Source organism: Salvelinus fontinalis, chromosome 19 (assembly GCF_029448725.1).
Source record: "Salvelinus fontinalis isolate EN_2023a chromosome 19, ASM2944872v1, whole genome shotgun sequence".
Taxonomy (NCBI): Eukaryota; Metazoa; Chordata; class Actinopteri; order Salmoniformes; family Salmonidae; genus Salvelinus; species Salvelinus fontinalis.
The window spans coordinates 51,653,121-51,670,768 of NC_074683.1; the positions used below are offsets into that span (position 1 = coordinate 51,653,121).

The 17,648-nt window shown below is 52.0% G+C and overlaps 1 protein-coding gene across 2 annotated transcripts in view; it reads right to left on the minus strand.

Moving 5' to 3' along the window:
• nrp2b (neuropilin 2b) overlaps positions 1-17,153 on the minus strand; it is a gene marked incomplete at its 5' end in the record, with an annotated part of 103,854 nt that extends 86,701 nt beyond the window's left edge. For both annotated transcript variants that reach the window (XM_055871923.1, XM_055871922.1), the window contains 1 exon segment: positions 16,998-17,153. In XM_055871923.1, coding sequence (XP_055727898.1) covers positions 16,998-17,153 — 156 coding nt within the window.
• Between the last annotated feature and the right edge of the window lie 495 nt (positions 17,154-17,648).

Below are 17,648 nucleotides of genomic sequence, written 5' to 3' on the forward strand. Positions count from 1 at the left end.
AGGAACACTACTACACAGATACAACAGAAGAAGAACTGAGACCAGGACCACTACTACACAGATACAACAGAAGAAGAACTGAGACCAGGACCACTACTACACAGATACAACAGAAGAAGAACTGAGACCAGGACCACTACTACACAGATACAACAGAAGAAGAACTGAGACCAGGACCACTACTACACAGTAACAACAGAAGAAGAACTGAGACCAGGACCACTACTACACAGATACAACAGAAGAAGAACTGAGACCAGGACCACTACTACACAGTAACAACAGAAGAAGAACTGAGACCAGGACCACTACTACACAGATACAACAGAAGAAGAACTGAGACCAGGACCACTACTACACAGTAACACCAGAAGAAGAACTGAGACCAGGAACACTACTACACAGTAACACCAGCTCCATCCAGGTATGCTCAGTGTAGAAGCCTGAGAGGCCTGTGGTCCTATTGGACAGTGAGTGATTACCCTAAGGCCTCTGGGTAATGTAGTAATCACAGGCAGAGAGGGAGTCCCAGGAGGATAGCTGCAAGAACATTTTTCAGCCCTAATCGTCAGGGAAGAGTGGGAGGAGAGGGTAAGAGAGGGGAGAGGGGAGGAGGGGGGAGAGGGGAAGAGAGGGGAGGGGGATGAGAGGGGAGAGGGGGAAGAGAGGGAAGAGGGGGGGGGGGGGGAGAGGAAGAAAGAGGGAGAATCCGGGGCAGGCCAGAGGCATATTACAGTTCATGTAGAGGATTATGGGGAATAGCTGAGAGGCATTATTCCTTCGTATGTCATAGTCAGCACATATTACCTTTCCTTCCTTACTTCCTTCCCTACTTCCCCCCAAACGCTGGATTGGTGCCTGGGGTTTCAGACAGGAACAGAGAGATTCCCACTAACTGACTGGGGTATCAGACAGGAACAGAGAGATTCCCACTAACTGACTGGGGTATCAGACTGGAACAGAGAGATTCCCACTAACTGACTGGGGTATCAGACTGGAACAGAGAGATTCCCACTAACTGACTGGGGTATCAGACTGGAACAGAGAGATTCCCACTAACTGACTGGGGTATCAGACTGGAACAGAGAGATTCCCACTAACTGACTGGGGTATCAGACTGGAACAGAGAGATTCCCACTAACTGACTGGGGTATCAGACTGGAACAGAGAGATTCCCACTAACTGACTGGGGTATCAGACTGGAACAGAGAGATTCCCACTAACTGACTGGGGTATCAGACTGGAACAGAGAGATTCCCACTAACTGACTGGGGTATCAGACTGGAACAGAGAGATTCCCACTAACTGACTGGGGTATCAGAACAGAGAGATTCCCATTAACTGACTGGGGTATCAGACTGGAACAGAGAGATTCCCACTAACTGACTGGGGTATCAGACTGGAACAGAGAGATTCCCACTAACTGACTGGGGTATCAGACTGGAACAGAGAGATTCCCACTAACTGACTGGGGTATCAGACTGGAACAGAGAGATTCCCACTAACTGACTGGGGTATCAGACTGGAACAGAGAGATTCCCACTAACTGACTGGGGTATCAGACTGGAACAGAGAGATTCCCACTAACTGACTGGGGTATCAGACTGGAACAGAGAGATTCCCACTAACTGACTGGGGTATCAGACTGGAACAGAGAGATTCCCACTAACTGACTGGGGTATCAGACTGGAACAGAGAGATTCCCACTAACTGACTGGGGTATCAGACTGGAACAGAGAGATTCCCACTAACTGACTGGGGTATCAGACTGGAACAGAGAGATTCCCACTAACTGACTGGGGTATCAGACTGGAACAGAGAGATTCCCACTAACTGACTGGGGTATCAGACTGGAACAGAGAGATTCCCACTAACTGACTGGGGTATCAGAACAGAGAGATTCCCATTAACTGACTGGGGTATCAGACTGGAACAGAGAGATTCCCACTAACTGACTGGGGTATCAGACTGGAACAGAGAGATTCCCACTAACTGACTGGGGTATCAGACTGGAACAGAGAGATTCCCACTAACTGACTGGGGTATCAGACTGGAACAGAGAGATTCCCACTAACTGACTGGGGTATCAGACTGGAACAGAGAGATTCCCACTAACTGACTGGGGTATCAGACTGGAACAGAGAGATTCGCACTAACTGCCTGGGGTATCAGACTGGAACAGAGAGATTCCCACTAACTGACTGGGGTATCAGACTGGAACAGAGAGATTCCCACTAACTGACTGGGGTATCAGACTGGAACAGAGAGATTCCCACTAACTGACTGGGGTATCAGACTGGAACAGAGAGATTCCCACTAACTGACTGGGGTATCAGACTGGAACAGAGAGATTCCCACTAACTGACTGGGGTATCAGACTGGAACAGAGAGATTCCCACTAACTGACTGGGGTATCAGACTGGAACAGAGAGATTCCCACTAACTGACTGGGGTATCAGACTGGAACAGAGAGATTCCCACTAACTGACTGGGGTATCAGACTGGAACAGAGAGATTCCCACTAACTGACTGGGGTATCAGACTGGAACAGAGAGATTCCCACTAACTGACTGGGGTATCAGACTGGAACAGAGAGATTCCCACTAACTGACTGGGGTATCAGACTGGAACAGAGAGATTCCAGTACCATATTAACAATGTACAGGGATACTGGAGTGATGGAGGTAGATATGTATAGGGGTAAGGTGACTATATACAGGGTCAGTTCCATATTAACAATGTACAGGGATACTGGAGTGATGGAGGTAGATATGTATAGGGGTAAGGAGACTATATACAGGGTCAGTACCATATTAACAATGTACAGGGATACTGGAGTGATGGAGGTAGGTATGTATAGGGGTAAGGTGACTATATACAGGGTCAGTACCATATTAACAATGTACAGGGATACTGGAGTGATGGAGGTAGATATGTATAGGGGTAATCATACTATATACAGGGTCAGTACCATATTAACAATGTACAGGGATACTGGAGTGATGGAGGTAGGTATGTATAGGGGTAAGGTGACTATATACAGGGTCAGTACCATATTAACAATGTACAGGGATACTGGAGTGATGGAGGTAGATATGTATAGGGGTAAGGTGACTATATACAGGGTCAGTACCATATTAACAATGTACAGGGATACTGGAGTGATGGAGGTAGATATGTATAGGGGTAAGGTGACTATATACAGGGATACTGGAGTGATGGAGGTAGATATGTATAGGGGTAAGGTGACTATATACAGGGTCAGTACCATATTAACAATGTACAGGGATACTGGAGTGATGGAGGTAGATATGTATAGGGGTAAGGTGACTATATACAGGGTCAGTACCATATTAACAATGTACAGGGATACTGGAGTGATGGAGGTAGATATATATAGGGGGAAGGTGACTATATACAGGGTCAGTACCATATTAACAATGTGCAGGGATACTGGAGTGATAGAGGTAGATATGTATAGGGGTAAGGTGACTAGACATCAAGATATATGATAAACAGATTAGCAGCAGCATATATGACGACTATGTGTGTGTGTGTGTGTGTGTGTGTGTGTGTGTGTGTGTGTGTGTGTGTGTGTGTGTGTGTGTGTGTGTGTGTGTGTGTGTGTGTGTGTGTGCGCGCTGGAATGTCAGTGTGTGTGTCAGTGTAAATACAAAGGGTAAATATAGTTTGTTAGCTAGCTCTGAATGCAGCCATTTTGTTAGCTAAGCACTGAAGACATGTCTGTGTCCCAAATGGCACCACTCTGGTCCAAACTATTACACTATATAGGGGATAGGGTGCCAATGGGATGCATCCCATGACAGGTAAGACAGCTACAGGCGCAGGAGGGCGATTTCACAGGAAGTAAGGTTTAGAACCTCTGAAGGTGTAGTGACGGGGCTGGAGGGACCATGACCAGTTGACACAAAATGACTGACCAGTTGACACAAAATGACTGACCGGTTGACACAAAATGACTGACCAGTTGACACAAAATGACTGACGAGTTGACACAAAATGACTGACCGGTTGACACAAAATGACTGACCGGTTGACACAAAATGACTGACCAGTTGACATAAAATGACTGACCAGTTGACACAAAATGACTGACGAGTTGACACAAAATGACTGACCAGTTGACACAAAATGACTGACGAGTTGACACAAAATGACTGACCAGTTGACACAAAATGACTGACTGAGAGAAGGAAGACAGGAGAGAGATGGGAGAGGAGGGAGACAGGAGAGAGATGGGAGAGAGATGGGAGAGGAGAGAGACAGGAGAGAGATGGGAGAGGAGAAAGACAGGAGAGAGATGGGAGAGAGATGGCAGAGGAGGAAGACGGGAGAGAGATGGGCGAGGAGGGAGACAGGAGAGAGATGGGAGAGAGATGGGAGAGGAGGGAGACAGGAGAGAGATGGGAGAGAGATGGGAGAGGAGGAAGACAAGAGAGAGATGGCAGAGGAGAGAGATCGGAGAGAGATGGGAGAGAGATGGGAGAGGAGGAAGACAGGAGAGAGATGGGAGAGAGATGGGAGAGGAGGAAGACAGGAGAGAGATGGGAGAGGAGGAAGACAGGAGAGAGATGGGAGAGGAGGGAGACGGGAGAGAGATGGGAGAGAGATGGGAGAGGAGGAAGACAGGAGAGAGATGGGAGAGGAGGAAGACAGGAGAGAGATGGGAGACAGGAGAGAGATGGGAGAGAGATGGGAGAGGAGGAAGACAAGAGAGAGATGGGAGAGGAGAGAGGCAGGAGAGAGATGGGAGAGGAGGAAGACAAGAGAGAGATGGGAGAGGAGAGACAGGAGAGAGATGGGAGAGGAGGGGACAGGAGAGAGATGGCAGAGGAGGAAGACAGGAGAGAGATGGGAGAGGAGGGGACAGGAGAGAGATGGGAGAGGAGGAAGACAGGAGAGAGATGGGAGACAGGAGAGAGATGGGAGAGAGATGGGAGAGGAGGAAGACAAGAGAGAGATGGGAGAGGAGAGAGACAGGAGAGAGATGGGAGAGAGATGGGAGAGGAGGAAGACAGGAGAGAGATGGGAGAGGAGGAAGACAGGAGAGAGATGGGAGAGGAGGAAGACAGGAGAGAGATGGGAGAGGAGGGAGACAGGAGAGAGATGGGAGAGGAGGAAGACAGGAGAGAGATGGCAGAGGAGAGAGATCGGAGAGAGATGGGAGAGAGATGGGAGAGGAGGAAGACAGGAGAGAGATGGGAGAGAGATGGGAGAGGAGGAAGACAGGAGAGAGATGGGAGAGGAGAGAGACAGGAGAGAGATGGGAGAGGAGGGGACAGGAGAGAGATGGGAGAGGAGGAAGACAGGAGAGAGATGGGAGAGGAGGGGACAGGAGAGAGATGGGAGAGGAGGAAGACAGGAGAGAGATGGGAGACAGGAGAGAGATGGGAGAGAGATGGGAGAGGAGGAAGACAAGAGAGAGATGGGAGAGGAGAGAGGCAGGAGAGAGATGGGAGAGGAGGAAGACAAGAGAGAGATGGGAGAGGAGAGACAGGAGAGAGATGGGAGAGGAGGAAGACAAGAGAGAGATGGCAGAGGAGGGAGACAGGAGAGAGATGGGAGAGGAGGAAGACAGGAGAGAGATGGGAGAGGAGAGAGACAGGAGAGAGATGGGAGAGGAGGGGACAGGAGAGAGATGGGAGAGGAGGAAGACAGGAAAGAGATGGGAGACAGGAGAGAGATGGGAGAGGAGGAAGACAGGAGAGAGATGAGAGATGGGAGAGAGATGGGAGAGGAGAGGGACAAGAGAGAGATGGGAGAGGAGAGAGACAGGAGAGAGATGGGAGAGAGATGGGAGAGGAGGAAGACAGGAGAGAGATGGGAGAGGAGGAAGACAGGAGAGAGATGGGAGAGGAGGGAGACAGGAGAGAGATGGGAGAGGAGGAAGACAGGAGAGAGATGGCAGAGGAGAGAGATCGGAGAGAGATGGGAGAGAGATGGGAGAGGAGGAAGACAGGAGAGAGATGGGAGAGAGATGGGAGAGGAGGAAGACAGGAGAGAGATGGGAGAGGAGAGAGACAGGAGAGAGATGGGAGAGGAGGGGACAGGAGAGAGATGGGAGAGGAGGAAGACAGGAGAGAGATGGGAGAGGAGGGGACAGGAGAGAGATGGGAGAGGAGGAAGACAGGAGAGAGATGGGAGACAGGAGAGAGATGGGAGAGAGATGGGAGAGGAGGAAGACAAGAGAGAGATGGGAGAGGAGAGAGGCAGGAGAGAGATGGGAGAGGAGGAAGACAAGAGAGAGATGGGAGAGGAGAGACAGGAGAGAGATGGGAGAGGAGGAAGACAAGAGAGAGATGGCAGAGGAGGGAGACAGGAGAGAGATGGGAGAGGAGGAAGACAGGAGAGAGATGGGAGAGAGATGGGAGAGAGATGGGAGAGGAGGAAGAGAAGGAGAGATGGGTCTGGATATGGATTCTGATAATGAACAAGTCTCTCTCTGCTCTGTAACCAGTGAGGAGAGACACCCACTGTGGGACCCCTGGCTAGATCACATTGGGTTGGCTAACCTGTCACACACCAGAACGAATGGATACAGCTCCTCCCCTGTTCCTACTCTCTTCATTGGCATTCTGCCCGAGTGTGTTTCTGTGGAAGCTGAAGGCACCAGCGGGAACATTCACAGCTCTGCACAGGACATTAGTCTTCCTCTCTCTCTCGGGACAGCCCGGCACCATTTTTCTCTGTCTCTCTCCTTCCCTCCCTCTGGCTTTACCTCCTTCCCTCTCTCTCTCGCTCTCTCTCTCTGTCTCTCTCTCTGTCTCTCTCTCGCTCTCTCTCTCTGTCTCTCTCTCTGTCTCTCTCCCTCCCTCTCTCTCTCTTCTCTCTCTCTCCCCCCTCTCTCTCTCTCTCTCTCTCTCTCTCTCTCTCTCTCTCTCTCTCTCTCTCTCTCTCTCTCTGTCTCTCTGTCCCCGTCTCTCTCTCTCTCTCTCTCTCTCTCTCTCTCTCTCTCTCTCTCTCTCTCTCTCTCTCTCTCTCTCTCTCTCTCTCTCTCTCTCTCTGTCTCTCTCTCCCTCCCTTCCTCTCTCTCTCTCTCTCTCTGTCTCTCTCTCCCTCCCTTCCTCTCTCTCTGTCTCTCTCTGTCTCTCTCTCCCTCCCTTCCTCTCTCTCTCTCTCTCTCTGTCTCTCTCTCCCTCCCTTCCTCTCTCTCTCTCTCTCTGTCTCTCTCTCCCTCCCTTCCTCTCTCTCTCTCTCTCTCTCTCTGTCTCTCTCTCCCTCCCTTCCTCTCTCTCTCTCTCTCTCTGTCTCTCTCTCCCTCCCTTCCTCTCTCTCTCTCTCTCTCTGTCTCTCTCTCCCTCCCTTCCTCTCTCTCTCTCTCTCTCTCTCTGTCTCTCTCTCCCTCCCTTCCTCTCTCTCTCTCTCCCTCTGTCCCCGTCTCTCTCTGTCTCTCTCTCCCTCCCTTCCTCTCTCTCCCTCTGTCCCCGTCTCTCTCTGTCTCTCTCTCCCTCCCTTCCTCTCTCTCTCTCTCTCTCTCTCTGTCTCTCTCTCTCTCCCTCCCTTCCTCTCTCTCTCTCTCTATCTCTCTCTCCCTCCCTTCCTCTCTCTCTCTCTCTCTCTATCTCTCTCTCCCTCCCTTCCTCTCTCTCTCCAGATAAAGATGTTGGCAGTAAGAGGTGGATCTAGTTGTCCTCCAGGTCTCCACAGCTGGGTATCTCCGGGCGGGCTGGGCGGCTGTAGGGTGCTGGGCAGCTGAGGGAACAGCTTTGGTAGAGCCAGAGGCCAGCCAGCCTGTAGGTCTGTTCTGCTGGGGGATATCTGAGGATATTGGTGAACCTGAAGCCTCATCCTGTCTCTAATTCAGCAGCACCCTGTCTGGTCTGTGTGAACCATGTAACCTAGGTTACTGGAGGAGCACCCTGTCTGGTCTGTGTGAACCACGTAACCTAGGTTACTGGAGGAGCACCCTGTCTGGTCTGTGTGAACCACGTAACCTAGGTTACTGGAGGAGCACCCTGTCTGGTCTGTGTGAACCACGTAACCTAGGTTACTGGAGGAGCACCCTGTCTGGTCTGTGTGAACCATGTAACCTAGGTTACTGGAGGAGCACCCTGTCTGGTCTGTGTGAACCATGTAACCTGCCCTAGGTTACTGGAGGAGGCCCGTGGAGGACCAGCCAGCCAATCACGCGACCCAGAGAGGCCCAATCACGCTGCTGGCACTCGCAGAGATGACCATGTTACAGAAGAACCCCGGCCAGCTAGCTGTCAATCCCTTGGGTTGCTATAGAGACCATAGGATGCTCCAGCCATGGATGACCTGCCCTGTGCTGGGTAATAGATTACAGAAGGGCCCCAGCTAACCAGACACACTGTCACGCCCTGGCCTTAGTTCTCTTTGTTTTCTGTAGTATTTTGGTTAGGTCAGGGTGGTGACAGGGGGGATGTTTGTGTTTTTGTCTTGTCTTGGGTGGTTGTAGTGTCTAGGGGATTTTGTTAGAGTGTATGGGTTTGTGTTGAGTGTAGGTGTCTAGGTAAGTCTATGGTTGTCTGAATGGTTCTCAATCAGAGACAGCTGTCATTCATTTGTCTCTGATTGGGAGCCATATTTAAGGCAGCCATAGGCAGTAGGCTATTGTGGGTAATTGTCTATGTGTAGAGTTTAGTGTCAGCACTATTTGTTTGAATAGCTTCACGGTCGTCTGTTTGTTGTGTTTGTTTGTTTGTTCATCTTCATAAATAAAATAAGATGTATTTCTCTCACGCTACGCCTTGGTCCTCGATTCATAGTTACGACGATAGTGACTTAAACACACAGAGCTGTCACTGACAAAGATGACTGACAGAGTAACAATGGCGACCAGAACAGAGGGGGGGGGGTGGGGGGGGGGGGGGGGGGGGGGATAAATAGAAAACGCCTCACGGGATGTTTTCCAACACACACGAACAAGTCAGAGCTCAGAGCCACAGCTAATGCAATAGAGCCACGAAGTTGGAATGATCAATTATCCCCATGTGACTTCCCTGTACTTCACTGTGTAGTGAGTCAGTGTGTGTCTGAGGTCATACGAGGAAATGTAACGGAATCAGGGGAATGTGTCTCCAATCAGAATAACATTAGTGCCATTGCTTTCTAGTCCTGTACAAGACAAACCGTCAGTTTTACTGTGTGTTACAGGGTCAACTACAGGACAAACCGTCAGTTTTACTGTGTGTTACAGGGTCAACTACAGGACAAACCGTCAGTTTTACTGTGTGTTACAGGGTCAACTACAGGACAGGTGATGTGGTCGGTGTCTCTGTGTTCCAGTATCAACTACAGGACAGGTGATGTGTTCCAGTATCAACTACAGGACAGGTGATGTGTTCCAGTATCAACTACAGGACAGGTGATGTGTTCCAGTATCAACTACAGGGCTAACAGACAACGACTGCACAAACTAATAAACCACTTCCTACACTGGTTCTAAGGAGTTTAAACACCTCTGTGAAAACACTGCCCTAATTAAGGCCAAACTAAACGGAAAGTGAATTGGAGTGAATGCTATATTTTGGTCACAGTTATAAGCACACTCTCGCTAACACGCTCACTGTCAAGGGAATAGGATGGCATTCAGGATACGGGCAAAGATGATGACAGGAGAGAGAACTGAGGGAGTTGAAAACGGAAGAGATTTTATGTTTTTTCCCATTCCAGTAAATAAGGAACCAAGATGATGGAAATCTTGACCATATTGTTCTATTTAGAACAAAAACAACTACTTCTTTATTTATTACAAACATCCTCCTTTATGAGGAAGAACGAAGGAACCAATGACGAGTGAACAATATCTCTCTCTCTCTCTCTCTCTCTCTCTCTCTCTCTCTCTCTCTTTCCTCTTTCTCTCTCTCTCTCTCTCTCTCTCTCTCTCTCTCTCTCTGGCTTAAATTCAATATGCTTTAATGGCATGAATGACATGGTCAATGGTACCAAAGCAAAGTGATACACACAATTTGCTATAACACAAACTATATATACTAAAGTATGTGGACGCCCCTTCAAATGAGTGGATTCAGCTATTTCAGCCACACCCGTTGCTTACAGGCGTATACAATCTAGCACACAGCCATGCAATCTCCACAGACAAACAATTGGCTGTAGAATGGCCTTGCTGAAGAGCTCAGTGACTTTCAACGTGGCACCGTCAGAGGATGCCACCTTTCCAACAAGTCAGTTGGTCAAATTTCTGCCCTGCTAGATCTGCTTCTGGAAGCAACGTCAGCACAAGAACTGTTTAGTCGGGAGCTTCATGAAATGGGTTTCCGTGGCCGAGCTGCCGCACACAAGCCTAAGATCACTATGCACAATGCCAAGCGTCGGCTGGAGGCGGTCCGTGCTGCAGCAGGTGGTGGAGGGGGTCCGTGCTGCAGCAGGTAGTGGAGGGGGTCCGTGCTGCAGCAGGTAGTGGAGGCGGTCCGTGCTGCAGCAGGTGGTGGAGGGGGTCCGTGCTGCAGCAGGTAGTGAGGGGGTCCGTGCTGCAGCAGGTGTGAGGGGGTCCGTGCTGCAGCAGGTAGTGGAGGCGGTCCGTGCTGCAGCAGGTAGTGGAGGGGGTCCGTGCTGCAGCAGGTAGTGGAGGGGGTCCGTGCTGCAGCAGGTGGTGGAGGCGGTCCGTGCTGCAGCAGGTAGTGGAGGGGGTCCGTGCTGCAGCAGGTAGTGGAGGGGGTCCGTGCTGCAGCAGGTAGTGGAGGGGGTCCGTGCTGCAGCAGGTGGTGGAGGGGGTCCGGGCTGCAGCAGGTGGTGGAGGGGGTCCGTGCTGCAGCAGGTAGTGGAGGGGGTCCGTGCTGCAGCAGGTGGTGGAGGGGGTCCGTGCTGCAGCAGGTGGTGGAGGGGGTCCGTGCTGCAGCAGGTAGTGGAGGGGGTCCGTGCTGCAGCAGGTGGAGGAGGGGGTCCGTGCTGCAGCAGGTAGTGGAGGGGGTCCGTGCTGCAGCAGGTGGTGGAGGGGGTCCGTGCTGCAGCAGGTGGAGGAGGGGGTCCGTGCGGCAGTACCGGGCTCGTTCAGAGAGCTGCTGGAGAATAGGCAGAGACTGGACCGTCTAACTATGAATGACACTGACCTACGTCCTTTCACCAATGTTGCCTCCTGCAGGGGAACACCGGGAGGGTGAAGGAATCATCCTATTGTTCAAGACTTCAGAGCTGGGGACCTTTTTCACCGATAAAATGCTCTGTACGTGGTGGCTGTGAAGCTGGCTCAGAAACTCCATCTGCATGGGCTGAGGGCAACGGGGTGGCCGGGTGAGTTGGGACCGCTCTCTTCTCTGAGAGGATGTTGACGCTCCCTGTATGAATCTCCCATAGAAAAGCGTATTACTGAGCTACAGTGGAGGATTATTCACAGGGCTATCAGTACGAACGTATATGTGTGTCTGGAGGGGGGGGGGGGGGGTCTGTTATGTAGGGGAGGGGGTGTCTGTTCTGGGGGGGGGGGGGTCTGTTCTGTAGGGGAGGGGGGGTCTGTTCTGTAGGTGGGGGTGTCTGTTCTGTAGGGGAGGGGGTGTCTGTTCTGTAGCGGAGGGGGTTGTCTGTTCTGGGGGGGAGGGGGTGTCTGTTCTGTGGGGGGGGTGTCTGTTCTGTAGGGGGGGGTCTGTTCTGTAGTGGAGGGGGTGTCTGTCCTGTAGTGGAGGGGGTGTCTGTTCTGTAGGGAGGGGGTGTCTGTTCTGTGGGGGAGGGGTGTCTGTTCTGTTGTGGAGGGGGTGTCTGTTCTGTGTAGGTGGGGGTCTGTTCTGTAGGGGGGGGGGGTCTGTTCTGTAGGGGAGGGGGGTCTGTTTTGTAGGGGAGGGGGGTCTGTTTTGTAGGGGAGGGGGGTCTGTTCTGTAGGGGTGGGGGGGGGGTCTGTTCTGTGGGGTGGGGGGGGGGTCTGTTCTGTGGGGGGGGGCTGTTCTGTAGGGGGGGGGTCTGTTTTGTAGGGGGGGGGGGGGTCTGTTCTGTAGGGGTGGGGGGGGGGGTCTGTTCTGTAGGAGGGGGAGACAGTACAGCATCTGTTTTTTACTTGTCCCAGGCTGGTCGGGTTATTTTCTGTCCCGGCTCGGTGGTGTACAGGTCAAGGCTTGGGGCTGACTGTGGACCTATAAGTTGCAGGGCCTAGATATAGTGAATACCTGATATAAATGACCTGTCGGGGAAGAAAATATTAATGTGGGAGACTAGGAAACATGAGATGCAGAGGGAGGGGTTTACGGACCCCAGAGCTGCTGGTGCTGGTGCGGCTCGGCCGACACTGGTGCACGCTTACTGTGGGCTGGTTAACTTTGTAGAGGCTAACGTACATTCCATATGGCCGATACGGTCCCATGTTATACAGCTTTAATGACATTATTAAATATGTTAAAAATCTAACAAATCATCACAAAGGCTGTGTTTCCAGAGGCTGCCTGTCACATCGACATATGTAAAAAGAAGTGTGTGTGTGTGAGAGAGAGAGAGAGAGAGAGAGAGAGAGAGAGAGAGAGAGAGAGAGAGAGAGAGAGAAAGAGAGAGAGAGAAAGAGAGAAAGAGAGAAAGAGAGAAAGAGAGAAAGAGAGAAAGAAGCAGAGGCCTGGTTCTGTAAAAAGCTGCATTAGACCAATGAACAGTCATTCTGTTTTCTGTTTCTGCAACCTGTGTCTCCAAACCTCTTTACATGTTGTTACAAAATAGGGTGGTGGTAGTGGTGGTGATGATGGTGGTGGTGATGGTGGTGGTGATGGTGGTGGTGGTGGTGATGATGGTGGTGGTGATGTTGGTGGTGAGGGTGGTGATGGTGGTGGTGATGGTAGTGGTGAGGGTGGTGATGGTGTTGGTGATGGTGGTGGTGAGGGTGGTGATGGTGGTGGTGAGGGTGGTGATGGTGGTGGTGATGGTGGTGGTGAGGGTAGTGATGGTGGTGGATGAGAGGTGGTGATGAGTGTGTGGTGATGATGGTGAGTGGTGGTGGTGATGGGTGGTGGATGAGGTGTAGGTGGTGGAGGTGGTGAGGGTGGTGGTGATGGTGAGAGGATGAGGGTGGTGGTGGTGGTGGTGAGGGTGGTGGTAGTGGTGGTGAGGGTGGTGGTGATGGTGGTGGTGAGGGTGGTGGTAGTGGTGGTGATGGTGGTGGTGATGGTGGTGGTGAGGGTGGTGGTAGTGGTGGTGATGGTGGTGGTGGTGGTGGTGAGGGTGAGTGGTGAGTGGTGGTGGTGAGGGTGGTGGTGGTGGTGGTGGTGGTGGTGGTGATGGTGGTGGTGATGGTGGTGGTGAGGGTGGTGGTGAGGGTGGATGGTGAGGGTGGTGTGTGGAGGGTGGTGGTGGGGTGGTGGTGGTGGTGTGGTGTGGTGGTGTGGGTGGTGGTGAGGGTGTTGGTGGGGTGGTGAGGGTGGTGGTGGGGTGTGGTGGGTGGTGGTGGTGGTGGTGAGGGTGGTGATGGTGGTGGTGTTGGTGGTGGTGTGGTGGTGATGGTGGTGGTGAGGGTGGTGGTGAGGGTGGTGGTGAGGGTGGTGGGGTGGTGGGGTGGTGGTGGTGTTGGTGGTGGTGTGGGGGTGTTGTGGGTTGTGTGAGGGTGTTGTGGGGTGTGTGAGGGTGTTGTAGGGTGTTGTGGGGTGGTGATGGTGTTGGTTGGTGGTGGTGAGGGTGTTGGTAGTGGTGGTGATGGGGTGGTGAGGGTGTTGTGGTGGTGGTGTGGTGGTGGTGTGTGGGTGGTTGGTGGTGGTTGGGGTGGTGAGGTGTTGTAGGGTGTTGTGGGGTGGTGAGGGTGGTGGTAGTGGTGGTGATGGTGGTGGTGATGTTGGTGGTGATGGTGGGTGTGGCTCTCATCTTTTCCCACATTTATCCCTATTTGGTTTACTGTACCCTTCACCTACAAATGTGTTTTCCTCAAAGACACAGTGTCCTAGCCCAATTGACTCAACGTCTCCACCTCAAAGACACAGTGTCCTAGCACAATTTACTCAACGTCTCCACCTCAAAGACACCGTGTCCTAGCACAATTTACTCAACGTCTCCACCTCAAAGACACAGTGTCCTAGCCCAATCTACTCAACGTCTCCACCTCAAAGACACAGTGTCCTAGCCCAATTTACTCAGCGTCTCCACCTCAAAGACACAGTGTCCTAGCCCAATTGACTCAACGTCTCCACCTCAAAGACACCGTGTCCTAGCCCAATTGACTCAACGTCTCCACCTCAAAGACACAGTGTCCTAGCCCAATCGACTCAACGTCTCCACCTCAAAGACACAGTGTCCTAGCCCAATTTACTCAGCGTCTCCACCTCAAAGACACAGTGTCCTAGCCCAATTGACTCAACGTCTCCACCTCAAAGACACCGTGTCCTAGCCCAATTGACTCAACGTCTCCACCTCAAAGACACAGTGTCCTAGCCCAATCGACTCAACGTCTCCACCTCAAAGACACAGTGTCCTAGCCCAATCTACTCAACGTCTCCACCTCAAAGACACAGTGTCCTAGCCCAATCTACTCAACGTCTCCACCTCAAAGACACAGTGTCCTAGCCCAATCTACTCAACGTCTCCACCTCAAAGACACAGTGTCCTAGCCCAATCTACTCAACGTCTCCACCTCAAGACACAGTGTCCTAGCCCAATCTACTCAACGTCTCCACCTCAAAGACACAGTGTCCTAGCCCAATCTACTCAACGTCTCCACCTCAAAGACACAGTGTCCTAGCCCAATTTACTCAGCGTCTCCACCTCAAAGACACCGTGTCCTAGCCCAATTTACTCAACGTCTCCACCTCAAAGACACAGTGTCCTAGCACAATTTACTCAACGTCTCCACCTCAAAGACACAGTGTCCTAGCCCAATCTACTCAACGTCTCCACCTCAAAGACACAGTGTCCTAGCCCAATCTACTCAACGTCTCCACCTCAAAGACACAGTGTCCTAGCCCAATTGACTCAACGTCTCCACCTCAAAGACACCGTGTCCTAGCCCAATTGACTCAACGTCTCCACCTCAAAGACACAGTGTCCTAGCCCAATTTACTCAGCGTCTCCACCTCAAAGACACAGTGTCCTAGCCCAATTGACTCAACGTCTCCACCTCAAAGACACAGTGTCCTAGCCCAATCTACTCAACGTCTCCACCTCAAAGACACAAAATCAACCTCCTCTTTTCTTTCTCATCATCATAAAGAAAATGCGCGATCTAGAACCCTAAAAGGGTTATCCGGCTGTCCCCATCGGAGAACCCCTCGAAGAACCCTGTTTGGTTCCAGGTAGAACCCTTTACACAGAGGTTTCTACATAGAACCCCAACAGAGTTCTCTCTGGAACCCCAACAAAATGGTTATCCTATAGGGAGAGCAGAAGAACATTGTTGGAAGCCATTTTTCTACGAGTGTAGAGGCTTGTGGGGCAGTGGGGACATCCGGGGGACGACCCGTTTCTCCCTGTAGCATCTCCAGTTTCTACCCCGTAGCATGGGATCTGAAGGAAACTGAGGGCTTGTCAAAGCAGGAAGTGGAGTGTATTACAGCCTGAGCTATCCCAGGTGCCTCTCGCTGTGTGTGATGGAGGCGCCATCTACAACCACAGGAAAAACACGTGTAACCACTAACGGGGGAGGAGGGGGGAGACGGGGGAGATTAAAACAGGGATGGAAAAAGCAGCAGGTAGGCTGTTCCGATCCTGACCTTTCCTCCCTCTCTCTCTCCTCTTTCTCCCGCCCTCCCTCCCTCAACACCCCTCCCTCCCTCCCTTCTCATCTCTCTCTCTCTCTCTCTCTCTCTCTCTCTCTCTCTCTCTCTCTCTCTCTCTCTCTCTCTCTCTCTCTCTCTCTCTCTCTCTCTCTCTCTCTCTCTCTCTCTCTCTCTCTCTCTCTCTCTCTCTCTCTCTCTCTCTCTCTCTCTCTCTCTCTCTCTCTCTCTCTCTCTCTCTCTCTCTCTCCCTGCCTGTCTGCCTCCCTCCCTCCTCATCTCTCTCCCTCTCTCTCCCTCCTCATCTTCCTCATCTTCCTCCCTCCCTCCTTCTCCCTCTCCCTCTCCCTGCCTCCCTGCCTCCCTCCTCTCTGCCTCCTCTCCCCCACTAAAAGCTCTATTATCACTGTACCACTATTACACTGTGTGTGTGTGCAGGTGTGTGTGTGTGTGTGTGTGTGCAGGTGTGTGTGTGTGTGCAAGCAGGTGTGTGTGTGTGTGCAGGTGTGTGTGTGCGTGTCTGTGTAGGTGTGTGTGTGTGTGCAGGTGTGTGTGTGTGCAGGCCTGCCAGCACAGGTAGCAGTGACAGCTCCCACGGTGGGATGATGAATGGCAACGAGAGAGCCTTTGTTCTGCCAGGTAACCTGCCAGGTAACCTTGCCTCTGCCCCATAAGTCCCAGCATGTCTACGTATGTATGTACAGATACTATAGATGCCAAAAGTCCTTGTCTCCTACCTTAGGGTTATTGCCGTGTGTGTGTGAATGTGTGTGTGTGTGTGTGTGTGTGTGTGTGTGTGTGTGTGTGTGTGTGTGTGTGTGTGTGTGTGTGTGTGTGTGTGTGTGAAGGTGTGTCTCTGTGTGTGTGTATAAAGGACGTCACGCTGCTTAGCAAGTACCACCTCCTCCCGATTTGGCCCATATCTTCCTGCTGGTTCGGCTGACACCGAGGCTGACACCGAGGCTGACACTGACACCGAGGCTGACACTGACACCGAGGCTGACACTGACACCGAGGCTGACACTGAGACCGAGGCTGACACTGACACCGGGGCTGACACCGAGGCTGACACAGAGGCTGACACTGGGGCTGACACTGGGGCTGACACCGAGGCTGACACCGGGGCTGACACCGGGGCTGACACCGGGGCTATAACTGACACAGAGGTTGACACCGAGGCTGACACCGAGGCTGACACCGAGGCTGACACCGAGGCTGACACCGAGGCTCAAATCCAGGACCTCTGCCTTACTCGCACATGTGACCGCCCTCCCGAAGCGTCTTAACAGTCGGCGCCACGTGAAAAACTAGCTGGCACAAGGACCCAGGACCCTTCAGGCTGAGGAGACAGGTTCACACATCTCCACGTGCTGCACTAGTGTATCCTACCTTGTGGTTCTTGCCGAATCGGTAGACCATCCAGTCCTCTCCGTTGGTGCTGACCTCCAGCTTAAAGGTCGTGACGTAGTAGGACTTCTGGGTCTCCTTGGACACCGCTCCCTGGGTAGAGATACCCGTCAACACCTTCAGGACATGGAGATCCACCTGGGGAACGAAGAGAGAGAGAGAAAGAGAGAGAGAGAGAGAGAAGAGAGGAGAGAGGAGAGAGAAAGAGAGACAGAGAGAGAGAGAGAGAGAGAGAGAGAGAGGGAGAGAGAGAGAGAGAGAGAGAGGGAGAGAGAGATGAGTGACAGAAAGACAGAGATGGAGAAAGAACATAATCAAGATCATTTGAACAACTATGATTATTTAAGTCCATCAGTCTAGGTCTGAGATTGCTCTCACCTCCTCTCTATCTCACCTCGCACTATCTATCTATCTCTCTCTCTCTCCCTCCTCTCTCTCACTATCTCTCATCTCTCTCGTCCGCCTCCATCTCTCTATCCTCCCTTTCTCTCTCCCTCTATCTCTCTCTCCTCCATCTCTCTCTCTCCCTCTCCTCCATCTCTCTCTCCTTCCTCTCTCTCCTCCGTCTCTCTCTCCTTCCTCTCTCCTCTCTCTCCTCCTTCCTCTCTCTCCCCTCTCTCTCTCCTCCATCTC